This window comes from Chlamydotis macqueenii, chromosome 15, assembly GCF_036417535.1.
Source record: "Chlamydotis macqueenii isolate bChlMac1 chromosome 15, bChlMac1.mat, whole genome shotgun sequence".
Classification (NCBI taxonomy): Eukaryota; Metazoa; Chordata; class Aves; order Otidiformes; family Otididae; genus Chlamydotis; species Chlamydotis macqueenii.
Window position 1 is genome coordinate 1,357,839 of NC_141570.1, and position 12,630 is coordinate 1,370,468.

At 53.1% G+C, this 12,630-nt stretch overlaps 2 protein-coding genes across 7 annotated transcripts; one reads left to right on the forward strand and one right to left on the reverse strand.

Moving 5' to 3' along the window:
• Positions 1-6: 6 nt before the first annotated feature.
• Positions 7-8,758, reverse strand: E4F1 (E4F transcription factor 1). 6 transcript variants are annotated; one of them, XM_086759874.1, is made up of 14 exons: positions 8,587-8,758; positions 8,003-8,154; positions 7,767-7,863; positions 7,166-7,371; positions 6,834-6,954; positions 6,396-6,548; positions 6,062-6,228; positions 5,308-5,532; positions 4,872-4,977; positions 4,372-4,589; positions 3,822-4,020; positions 2,576-2,736; positions 1,782-1,844; positions 7-1,113 (listed from the first exon to the last, which is right to left on the reverse strand). In XM_086759874.1, exons 1-14 carry the CDS (start codon positions 8,741-8,743, stop codon positions 766-768), a joined length of 2,373 nt encoding a protein of 790 aa, XP_086616000.1. In that variant the 5' UTR covers positions 8,744-8,758; the 3' UTR covers positions 7-765. The 6 variants fall into 6 exon arrangements, 5 of the variants coding, with proteins under 5 accessions (XP_086616000.1, XP_086615998.1, XP_086615999.1 ...); XM_086759872.1 differs by having other exon boundaries at positions 5,308-5,535; XM_086759873.1 differs by having other exon boundaries at positions 7,767-7,866.
• Positions 8,759-9,247: 489 nt separating this feature from the next.
• Positions 9,248-12,589, forward strand: PGP (phosphoglycolate phosphatase). Its single transcript, XM_086759883.1, has 2 exons — positions 9,248-9,907; positions 10,321-12,589. The coding sequence occupies exons 1-2, from the start codon at positions 9,274-9,276 to the stop codon at positions 10,644-10,646; spliced, it is 960 nt and encodes a 319-aa protein (XP_086616009.1). The 5' UTR covers positions 9,248-9,273; the 3' UTR covers positions 10,647-12,589.
• Positions 12,590-12,630: the final 41 nt, after the last annotated feature.

Consider the following 12,630-nt stretch of genomic DNA (forward strand, 5'->3'; position numbering starts at 1 on the left):
TAGTAATAACTTTAAATAACTTTATTTTTAAAAATGTATTTATTTACATGCCGAATCTGTACAATATGCAATTAAAAATCCATATGTGGTTAAAAAAAAAAAATAATCATATACAATATGGCTTTACATACCAACAGACTAGCTCTCAGAGTAGCCTGTCTGGCATTGCAAGGGTCCAATGATGCATTCTTTCATAGACCAGTACATAAGGCTACTTGTCCAGGATATAAAATAAAAGAAAAATACTGCAGTACCATGCCTCAGGAGCACTAGGGTAGTGAGGTTAAAGGCATGAAAGTTTTTTGAGTGGTGGTGAACAGACACCAGAACTCCTTAGGTTTGGTTTTCTTTGTTTGTTTTAAATGCATATGATTAAGTACTCTCTTAGGAGACCCTACGGATTTCCTTCACTTTCTGAATCGTTTCAAACACCAGAACGCTGCTGTCCTATGGTGAGAGGTGAATGCTTCGCAAAGGATCTGCCTTTATTTGGAGCAGCTGTACAAAGTACTGAGAGTGTCAAATACGGGCGCATCGGTCACTCCCACCATATAGCCGTGCGGAGGCTTTTAACTACTGTTATTTCCATTTGAAACAGAAAACCTCTCGGGGCTGTGCCATCCCATTAAGCCGCTTACCTGTAGAAGCATTCTCTCCCTTGCTCTCTGAACAATTGTAACAGCAAACTTCGGACTGATCAAAATCCCCAAACTGGAGAAAAAGACTGTCTTACATTAACATCTGTCGCTACCTGCGTGCTGGTCCTTACACGATCACAGTCTGGACTTCCACCTCCCCCTCCTGGGAGGCGATCACAAACTCCCCTGCGTGTTCCATTATTTCAATGTCCTCGGATGCCACCATGGTCACTGTCGCTTCTTCTGTCTCGATGCTACCCTCCGTAGTCAGCACGGCTCCTTCTCCGATGGCGGAGGCCAGCGTCATGGCGACCTGCTCCGTGAGGCTTTCGGGGGTCGCGATGGTGATGGTGTCCGCGGCATCTGTGGTTACTTCGGAGTTCTCTGCCACGGTGACGTTCTGCACAATGATCTGGTGACCAGAGTTCGCTTGATTTACTATTTGCTGCACGACCTTCATAATGTGGCTGTCCACCTACACGAAGAGAAAAGAGGCCACGTTATTTCTTGGTGCATCGGACTCTGTTAGAGGTACAGACATTATCATCACCATAAACAGGGCTTAATGACCAGCAGGGCAGTACAACAGGCAGCGTTTCATTCCCGTTTCCTCCAGCTGCTCACTGGAGTTCTCATCACCCTGAGAACAGCTGACTCCTAGAAGATGTCACACCTCATGTCACTGAAGACGTTTTGCCAGCACGCTTCCTGCACAAAGTCAAGCTACTGCTTATAGAAAAATCTTTGCATCCCCAGACATTTAAACTGAGTGAATGCAACCCAGGAGCCTAGCCAGCCTCACCTTTTGCAGCAGGCATTATTCCAGCATTCAGGAAGGCCCTAAGAGGATCATTTCCCCGAGGCTGAAGTGCCATTGCACAGTTCTACTCAGCCGGCAGCCGTGCTCTCGTGTGTGAAGCCATGCAAGTCACCAGCCACCATCACTGAGGGGACCTGGGCTCAACAGAGCCCAGCCAAACCCAGTCTGACCAGCATTATGCTTTTATACAGCCAGGTCTGCAAAACTACACAGGTAGGTACAGTAATTATTTCAAGTTGGGTTTATTTAGCGTGACTTTTACTATCTAAAAGTGATTCGTCTACAGCAAGTCCCCAAAATAATAGTTTATGTGGCTGCTTTACCTCATGTCTTGTTCCTTCTATTATTTCAGTAGCTTCGCTGGTCTCCATGTCTTCAGTAGCAGTCTTGAAAGACAAAATATGATGATTCCCTTTTTAGATTACTACAAAAAAATCTTTTATTACCAAGATATAAGACACTAAGATATTTTACAAAAGTCTTTCTGTTCCCCACATGATGCAGTAGCCACTCTAAAGACAACTCCTCCGTGAAATTCCCTGTAAATCCCATTATCAAGAGCTACTTAAAAGTAATGCAAAGTGCTCACAAATAACTGAGAACATCCTCTCTCAGCAGGACTCGGCCACCTGGCAGATTTTTCTCCTACTGGAGAAAAACTACAGCAGCACTAAAGGGATTCAATAAACGAGCGGTGTTGTTCTGCACGGATGAGTACGGGCTCTTTGTCACGCAGGGGGAGAAAGCAAAATGCATAATTCGTTGCTTCTGGCAGCCACAGCCAGTTAAAAACAACAGCGATAATTCTGGACAAAATAAGCTGTATAGAAATGGAAGAGAAATTCTGAAACCAGGACATATGGTCAGAAGCCCTCAGTCTCAGCCTTCTGATGAACTGAGAGCAGTTCTCATTTTCCTGCCTGCATTACACGTGGGACTTCTGGTGCTCTCCTTCTGGACAAGATTAACCCTACTTCTTCCTAGGATGGTGCAGGCAGGGGTATCATTGGCTAGATCCGATTTTACCTTCTCCCAAAGGCCTAGGTGAAGAACACGCACAAGTGACAAAATACCCTGCTACGTTCAGAATGAGAAGGCAGTCTGCCCCACTCCTTACCTCAATGATGTATTCCTGAGTGTCCGCCACCACTGAAGAAAACTCGACCAGAACAGTGTGGGGATCTTCAGAAATGACTGTTGCAGCTAAGTTGTCAGCGGACTGACTTTCCTCAGAGACCATCACTTCTTCCACCTCTTTCAAAGCAAGGAGGCAGCCACCTGAATGGTATTCCAGAAAAACGTTATTTTTCACAACCTCTTAACTACAGGAGTCCCGGAAAACACTATGCGGTACAAACGAGACCCCTTTAACAGAAAGCCGCCGACAAGCGACCAGCAGTCGGCCAGCAGGCTCTCGGCCCACCAAGACAGGCCAAGTGATGGCCCAGAAGAGGCCTACGTGACACCAGACAACAGAACTGAGCCTCCAGCAGAGCAACCGTCCACTGTCATTTCAAAAAATACCCAGCTAAAACCATCCAGAATTTCCAAAGCCGTACGTGAAGAACATACAGTAAGACTTTTGGGAGAAGTTTGAAAATCTGTGCTTAGGAGCTGAAGGAGCAGCAGGTCCAGTGCAACTGATCCGATCAAACAAGGTTATCTCTGAGAACTTACTCTACTCAAGACGTTTTCCTTGGAGAACATCCACGCTTTGGGTTTTTACAGGACTTCATAAAACCCCAAAAATAGTACAGATTTAGTGCCAAAAAACCCCAATTGTCAAGTTTAAGCATAGCCTAAGTTTTACAGTCTTCTCACCTCTTCCCTAGTACAGAAAGCCAGCTCTCTCTGGCATTACTTTGCAAAACTTTAATTTTCTCCCTCTTTGTGCAGAGCCTTGGAACAGAACCACTTCACAGTTTGGGGCTGACTCTTGCACGGTATCGGATCTGTCTTCCCCACGTCGGGCAGTGGTGCTGGTGCAGAAACCACTTAAGCCAGAGTTTGGAGCAGAGAGCCCATGGCACTCCTGCAGTTAGATTCTCAACACAAATTCTGTTTTAGTTACTTTCCTCTTTTTTTAGGTTATCTAGATTTTATATTAGAACTTCAGGTTTACAGCTGTTTGTTCAGCATCATCTTTGGTCAGATCACAACAGAAATAATCATTAATGTAGATGAAAATAAATATAATGCCTCTCCTTCTGATGCAACCAAAATGCAGATAAACCTTGAATGAAGGTCGTCAGATCCACTCTGAAAAATCATTATCATTCAGCCAAGAAGCAGCTTGTCCAAACCAAATCCTCAAACACCACACCCACACCCCACCCCAGCGCAGACAAGCTCTGCCCTCTCACCTTTGGTTTTTAAGTGCCTGTTGAGAGTGCCGTGCTCTGCAAACCCTCGCCCGCACTTGTAACACTTGAAGGGCTTTTCCCCCGTGTGATGGCGGATGTGGCGGACCAGCGAGCCCTTTTCCCGGAAGCCCCGGCTGCAGTACTGACAGACGTACGGCTTATCCTCCAAATGCGTACGGAAATGGACCTGCTGGGCGTTCTGTACAAGGAGAGAAGCAAGGGCAGCTAAAGGGAGTGACAAGCTCAAGCAAGCACTATTTTAGCTTCCCGGGTAAAAATCAGCATATGTGAGGACTTCTAGACTTGTCTGTATTATTATTACCTATTTTTTTCCACACAGAAAGGAATGGTTTCCTCACAAATATGAGGGTTTTGTTAAGACCATCCCTCTTTTCCCCACTAAAACAAAAGCTCCTTCCAGAGCTTCTGCTCTTACAAGAGGCAGGCGAGACAGCTTTTGCTCTTTCGGAAGCAAAGCGTCCTAAAGTCTCCCAAACCCTGGCTCTGGAAAGGAAAATGTGAAGGCAGGCATGCTGCGAGGGAGGCACACCTTTGTCTTGTACCGCTTGCCACACTTTGGACAGGAATACGGCCGCTCATCAGAATGCACCCTCCGATGCCCCTTCACATGCGCAATGGTCTTGTAGAGCTTGCCACACTCCCCGCAGCGGAAGCGCCGTTCATTCACGTGCACTTCTTGATGCTTCTTTAGCAGGTAGCCCTTTGTGAACTCTTTGCCACACTCCTCGCACTTGAAAGGCTTGTAATCTGGAGAGAGAGAGAGAGAAGGCATGGTTAATATAGGACAACCATCAAACAACTATCTAATACACGCTGTAACAAAATTCTTACAAAATAATTAACCCAGAGAAGGAGGGAAATTACATTTTCAACTGCATGTACTCTAGAGCTCAACCAAAGTCAGCCAAAGCACACACAGCTAACGGCCATGTAAAGGAAAGGAATCCGAAACAGAGCCAGCTGCGTTACCGTACAGTCACAGTAAGACACGGCACGTTTTAGGCAACAGCAGAAGCAGTAGAACTTTACCTAAATGACCTTTGATGTGTGTTTCAAGGGAAGTAGCTTCACTGAAAGCTTCATTACAGTGAGGGCAAATGTAACTTTTGTATCCATTTGTTCTGTCGGCATCTGTCTGTTGGAAAGAACATGGTACAGCGTGAGTGGGTTTTGTACTATTGCATACAGTGGGTATTGCTAACCAAATTCCCAATTAAATACTCCAGCTTTGGCAAGGAAGAGATTTGTATTGTTACCAGGAGAGAGAGCGCGCACGCATGCATACTAACGCTACACTTAAAGCATCTGTGAAAAACGTGACTGTAAAAACTTGCCCAAAGACCCAGGCCCGGGGAGAGATGCGCTGAGGATAAGGCCCAGGGTGGTGAGGCTAGCAGTGCTGTCCACAACCAAGTGCAGGCACAGAAGATTAAAAAATTAATCTTTTTATGGAATACAAACGTACAGACTCCGCTTGTTCTACTTCAACACATTGTTCCCCACAAGGCTCCTCTTCCGCTTCCACCACTTCGTTTTCTAGTTCTTCTGTGGCAGCTACAGCAGGCTCGTCCGGCTTTTGCATTTCCTCCATAGCGACTCTCTCTATCACAATGCCCGAATTCCTCATGGCCTGCCTCAGCAGGTTGTCGCTGTTCGCTTCCCCCTCGCACGGCAGCTCCTCAGGATGCGGCTGCTGAAGGAAGAAACGGTCCGGGAGTCGGTACGGCAAATACACAGTTACCCTTTTTTTACAGCAACGTTGCCGCGACAGTTGCTCTTCCTAGGGCGTCTAACACTGTGGTACAGGGCTGAAAGATCAACAAGGGAATGATCTTGGCCTGAGGAGGAAGGTGAGGTGAATCTGTACTCTGACAACACAGAGTCCAGGGATGAGCCTCCAAGCCTTTCTTGCAGCAGGGAGCGGTCAACAAAAACACCCTCTCACCTTCCGTATCGTCCCGTGCGCGGTGGTGAGCCCTACACATCCCCCTGCATGCTACACCCGGGCTGCTACGCTCCGCAGCAGCAGATGGCCAGACAAGGTCAGAGCAGAGCTGGCCTTCTGTGCTCCCAGATGAAAAAGCAGCTAATTAACCATTTACTTCCACCACACTGATTTATTCTCAGCACCTAAGAACATTTTGCTCATGAGGTGAAATACTGCTAAATACTTCTTTGCAGAAAACACACGAAGGGTACTTGGGAGCAGTGAGACTCACATCTTGGTCCAGGGATTTCGCATCTACAACAGGAAGTTCCTGCATTTGGACGTGGACTTCATGAAGAACGTTGCCTTTTGCATCTGTCACGAGGTGGATGACGGGCGAGGTCTCCATGGGTTCGCTCGCTATTGATGAGACGGTGTCTGTGGCTGAGCTGCAGGGTCCTTCAAGAAAAGCAGCACAGTGACTCACCTGGCACTGCTGTGCAGACTGACAAACTGAATACCACAGAAATATTTTTTCTCAACAGGGAGAAAGAATGTATAGTTTGAGAGCTGGGAGCACACTCAGTTTTATCAGCTGCAGGGCAGGTACTGGCAGGATCACTGACCTGTCGGCAGATCATCTTTATTGACTACTATTTCTTTGTTCACGCTGAAGCGAATTTTTTCGGTGCAAGGTGTCAGAGATTTCAGGTGCCGAGTCAAAGCTCCCGATTCCCGGAAGCTTTTCCCACATTTCTTGCATTTGTAAGGTCTTTCATCTGGAAACGACGAGAACCGAAACAACAGCATTAATCTCACCACAGCCAGTGCTAGCTCTGTGCGACAGCCTGCTAGAAGGACGCTTTCAGCCTTCCACAGCGAGCAGACCGTCCTTATCCCCACAGCTCGCGTCGCCTCCCCGCAGCCCAAACCTCAGCGAGCACCACGCTCTCAGCTCAGCAGCAGACGGGAAGCAGCAATAAATTCCCCTGGAAGGCAGGCTGGACAGCCACGCACAGCGCGCTCCAGCAGCGAGGAACTCTTATTTTGGAGAGCTGTCTTACCAGTGTGACGCCGATGGTGTCGAATCAGAGACCCTTTTGTCCTGAAGGAAGTTCCACAGAGTTTACATTCATAGTCCTTCCTGCTGCTGTGAGTGATCATGTGAGCTTTGAGGATGCTGGCCTGCAGAAAGAATTTCTTTTTAAAAGATGCGAAGTCCTCAGCCATTTGGAACATTTTAGCTGTAACGAACACCACTGCTCCTTCTGAAATTAGAATTTTCCTTCTGAAAGCTTGCGTGCGGTAGAGAAGCACGTTATTACCGAGTCTTGAGGAATCATAGTGAACAGCCAGCCAGAATAACTCACCCAGACACGGCAGAAGCGACACTTACTGTTTTAAACGTCTTCTGGCATAATTCGCACACGTAGCGCCCTTCTTTGTTAACCAGCAGCTTAACCTTTATCAGCTCCGTGGAAACATCCTGCTCCTGATCGTCGGGGGTGCCTTGCTCTTCAGCGACTTCCCCATCAATGTGACCGTTTGGGTTTTCAAAAACATGGTCTCCTGCAACAATCACTTCTTTGATGTGCCCGCTGCCTGGGAAAAGGACACAGAGACAGTTCTGTTCCTAACAGAAGAGAGCTTCACGCGCTGGAGCGATTTACTGGTTCAGGATTTCATGCCGTAGGAAGGAGAAACAGGTACTTTAAACCTGGAACACGAGTCTGTGCAAAGTTCTTGTTAATGCAGCGTAAATATTAAACCAGACGTTTCTGGAATGGAGTTTTAGATCTGACTTGCGTCAACGCTGAGAGAATTGCACAGCTGGCCTAGGGATGCCTCTCGCACACCTCTGAGGTCACGCCTGGTCCCACGCGCCAGTAACGCCGCCGTGTCACGTACCCAACCGCAACGCAGCTCGAACGGGAGAGGACCCTGGGCGAGGGTCTCTCCCCAAGCCCGCCGGGGTACAAAGGCATCGCGGAGCTCACCTACTATAGCTGACGCGCTGCCGATTTCCTCTGCTATCGAAGATGCTTCAACAACTATGTGAGCGACAGTTATCGACTCCTCCACAGAAGGAACCACCTGCTGTAACAGATGACATTTTAGCAGGAGGGTTTTATTACCTGTAAAACCATTGTATTCTGTTCTCTCCCCTCCAACCCAACAGACCGTTGCATCCTAATTATTTTGAGCCACGGCTTGAGGAGAAGCCTGCTGTCACCTTTTGCGCTTCTTGGTTGAGGAGAGCTGCTGGTGCAGCAGCAGGAGCCTCTGGAGCTCGCTGGCAGACCTTCTGCAATTTGTGTTGCACGAATTCTTCCAAGGAGGTGAACTCCGACTGGCAGCGCCCGCACTTGTGCACGTCGTCTTCATCTGCGATTTAAAGCATAGGCATCGGTTTGGGGGAAACGCGGCACCCGTTAGCGAGCAGCGTCTACACGGAAAGCTCTCGTCCGGTCCCGGTGAGTGGCTGGGTTAGGGTTAGGGGGCGGGGGCGGAGGGAGCCGGGGGCGGGGGGGGGGGCTGTTCGCTCCCGGGGCGGAGCGGGGCGATCGCCCCCCGGCCGCGCTCCGGGGCTCCGCTCTCCCAGTCCGGGGGAGGGACGGGGCGCGAGGGGCACGGAGACCCCTCAGCCGGCGGCCGCCTCCCCAGCCCTCCGCTGACAGGACCGGTGCGGCCAGGATCCCCCACCTCGCCCCGCAGGGGCCGGACCTCCGCGGGCCCCGCCGCCCCCCAGGCCCCGCTTTCCCGTCGGCTCCGGCCAGGGCCCTGTCGCGGCGGCACCGCCCGCCCCGCGCCTGGTACCTTCCTCGCTGAAGGGCGCCGGGAGGCTGAGGAAGGCGGCGGGGCCGGCGGGGGGCGCGGCGGGACCGGAGCCCGCGGCCGCCGCCCCCTCCCGCTCCTCGGCCGCGGCTGCCGTAAGCCCCGCCGGCCCCGCGTTCGTTGCCACCGCGGCCTCCATGTCGCAACGAGCCGCACCGCCAAGATGGCGGCTTTACGGCCGTGTCGTCATAACAACGGGCCGCGTGCCGCGGGACGAGCAGCCGCGGGGGCTCGGCGGGGAACGCGGCCGCCGCGCGGGGGTTCCGGTCGCCGTTGGGCGAAACTGTTGCCCGGTCCCCGCGGCCCCCTCGGCGACCTCTGGCCCCCGCGCCCGGACGGACCGGAGCCTAACGAGTTACCTAACGAGCCCCCGCGGCGGCCGGATGGCCCAATGGGTCGCGGAGCGCCTGGGGTGACCGCGCGCTCCTGGCCAATGGCAGCGCGCGGAGGGCGGGCCTGCGAGGCGGGCGACCAATGAGAGCGGAGCCAGCCGGCCACTGTGCGGAAGGGCGGGAGAGAGGGGCCGGACGCCGGCTCCCGGCGAGGTGGGCGGGGCCTCCGCCGCCACCGCCCAATAGGGGCACGGGCCGGGGGCCGGCGCGGGCAAATGAGAGCGGGCGGCGGGCGGGCGGCCCGCTGCGCGCGCGCGGGGCGCAGGCGGCGGCGGCGATGTCGGTGATGGCGGCCATGGCGAGCGGCGGCCCGCGGCGGTGCTGGCGGCTGGAGCCCGGGGCGGCCCGCGCCGTACTGGGCGCCTGCGACACGCTGCTCTTCGACTGCGACGGCGTGCTGTGGCGGGGCGAGGCGGCGGTGGAAGGGGCGGCGGCCACGCTGGGCCGGTTGGCGGCGGCGGGCAAGCGCCTGTGCTACGTGACCAACAACAGCAGCCGGACGCGCGCGGCCTACACCGAGAAGCTGCGGCGCCTGGGCTTCCCGCCCACCGAGCCCAGCCACATCTTCGGCTCGGCCTACTGCGCCGCCCGCTACCTCCGCCAGGTCCTGCCGCCCGGCGCCGCCGCCTACGTGCTGGGCGGCCCCGCGCTCGCCGCCGAGCTGGAGGCCGTCGGTGTCCCCCACCTGGGAACCGGCCCCGCCGCCCTGCCCGGCCCCGCGCCCGCCGACTGGGCCCGGGCGCCGCTGGACCCCGCCGTGCGCGCCGTCCTCGTGGGTTTCGACGAGCACTTCAGCTACGCCAAGCTCTGCCAGGCCCTGCGCTACCTCATGCGCGGCGGCCCCGACTGCCTGCTCGTCGGCACCAACCGCGACCACCGCCTTCCCCTCGAGGGCGGCACCGCCATCCCCGGTGCGCGGGACAGGGTGGGGACACCGTCCCGGGGGCGGGGAGGTGGCCTCGGCCCGTTCCGAGCCGCCCGTGGCCATTCCCGGGCTCGGGGGGGGGGGGCGGGGGGTGGCTCTGCCTCTCGGTGTGGTGTCCCGAGGCCTGAGCTTGTCCTTACTGGCCCCACCCCCCCCCCCAAAAAGGGAGAATCTTTGCAGATCCTTCCCTTTACTCAGGGAATAGCGGTTTTCTTTTTGCTCCTGGTGTTCCAGCCTCCCAGCAGGTTTTATGCACTGCCTCTCATGGGACTAACCCGTTCCTCCGCCTGTCCCGCTGGGGTGTTGTGTTTCCAAAGCACCCTGTGGTTTTGTACCAACTCGCGTGGATGCCCAGAGCCTTCTGCAGCCCCTAACCGATGTTTTCTGTTCCCTCCCTAGGGACCGGCTGCCTGGTGAAAGCAGTGGAGACGGCAGCCCAACGCGAGGCGTTCATTGTAGGAAAGCCCAACCGGTACATGTTTGATTGCGTGGTGAACGAGCTGGACATCAGTCCCGCTCGCACCATCATGGTGGGCGATCGGCTGGACACAGACATCTTCATGGGCAACAGCTGTGGCCTCACCACCCTGCTGACGCTCACCGGCGTCACCGCGCTGGACGAAGTGAGGGGCCACCAGGAGAGCGACTGTCCCGCCAGGCAGAGCTTGATTCCCGATTTCTACGTCGACAGCATAGCCGATCTCCTCCCGGCACTGGAGGATTAATCCAGCAAAATACCTGCAGCCCCTGCAGCCGTACCCCGAGGAGGGCCCGTTAATCACCTGGTGATGGTTACCTGCTCACTGGGACACCACCCAGAGTTAGCAACCCTTAGCTTTCTAACCCTTCTCTCAATACGATGTTCACGTCTCAGTCTTTAAATGCACTTTGAAACAAAGAGGGCATTTTGGTGTCAGCCAGGTCTTGGGAGGCTTGGGTTTTTGTTTGTTTGGGTTTTTTTTAATTATAAGCAACACATCTATCCAAATGTTTGTGATGCTTGATGTCACGTTGTCCTCTAGACTGAGTGGAAGAGAACCCAATACCTTGCAGCGTGTCCTGGACGGGCCATGGCTCGGTCCAGTTTATTCAGGGAAATGACTCTTGGTGTGTGTAGTAACTTAGCAGCTGTGTTTGGAAACGCTTGCAGTGGCTGGCAGAATTAGTATTTGGCCTTAGATTGATTTTTTTTTTTTTTGGGAGGGGACGGGGTCCTGTTTAGCCATACAGCCTGCTGCAAGCGTGACATTAGGTCACGGAAACGGAAGTCCGTCTCCTTTGATTGACCTTTGCAAATTGCACTTGTGATGCAGAGGAGGATGATTCCACTGGCACAACACAAACCGTGTCTTGTGTGCTGTGTTTGTCCACGCGCTGGATGTATGCGTAAGGCACGTGTACATACAAGAACTACCCTCATCCCAAATACCTATCAGAATATAAATTTAAGCATAGTATACACTAATATATCTTGTTTCCCGGAAGGGAGGGTAAGAGGAATGTACTTCGCTGATCACAGTAGGTGTAATTCTCCTACGCTTTCGTGTTTGGTGGTAAGACTGTCCCTCACTGCTGCTGCTTCCCAGAAGTAACCAGACTGGTACCGAGTTAGTTCTTGTACTTCCCTCAGCGTGAGAACAGCCGCTTGCCTCGGCTCTAGCTGCGGGGTCGGGATTAGCGCTCGGCCCGCGGAGGGCGGATGTCGCGCACAGGGCAGCTCTCCACCGAGATAAGCCTGTGAGTAGTGGCTGTGCGTGGCGATGGCTCGTGCTTCCTTTAAATACTCGAGGTTAAAATCTTCCGCGTGTGTCTGGCCTGGGGGCCTGGCACCAGTTGCTTATCTCGAGAGGAGTGCTTGCTTGCTCAGGGGGTGATTTCATTCTGATTTAGGTGGATTTGGGTGACGCACGGCTTGGGCTATGGGGTAGATTGTGCTGGCTGAATCGAAGGCCACAGGTGGAAGCTTTTGCATTACAGAATTGAGCGGAAAATGATATATGCAAATAACAGGCTTTTATTCCCTAGATCCTGCTGTCAGCAGTTAAATTTAAACACTGGCCTTCCTTCACCTCGCGCCGCCCGGCTGGATAGCTCTGGCGGCGTGCTGATGCCGTTTCCTTCCGCTCGGACGCTCAGAACGAGTAACTTACCACCTCGTTTGTGCAGCAGTGACCCTGCACTTCCTGATGTCTCCGTGTTACTGGAGTATTGGCGGGATCTCGGAAAAGGGATCGTTTGTGACTCGGAGTTGCGTAATGAAGCATGGATAATCTCTTCCCTGTTCCTGCCTCCAGCTAGAAGGCTTATGCAGTCGAGGAGAAATGCCAACAGGTAGAATTTTCGCTTTATCTGGGTGGCATGGATGTTAGGGGTTTAGTGCAGGTAGGGCCGGGTTACTGGTGTGTTCTTGGCTTCAGTTCCTGCATCTGGTGCTCATTGCGTCCGAATATAGCGAGGAAAGTAGTACGTGCTGGGAGAGGCCTTCAGCCTCGTCCCGGCAGCGCGCTGCCCCTGCCGAGTGCTGTTTGCTGTTCAAGGGAACCATTACCTCGATTCACGTATGCTGAAACGTCCCGGTGAAGGTGTCAGTCGTGCTTCAAAACTCTGTATCGACTTCCAGACGGTTTTTAAGCCTCTACTTGAATTCACATTAAACTTACAAACCTGCTTTCCCCTGGTGGTGTCTTGTTTTGTAGTCTCTTTGTGAGC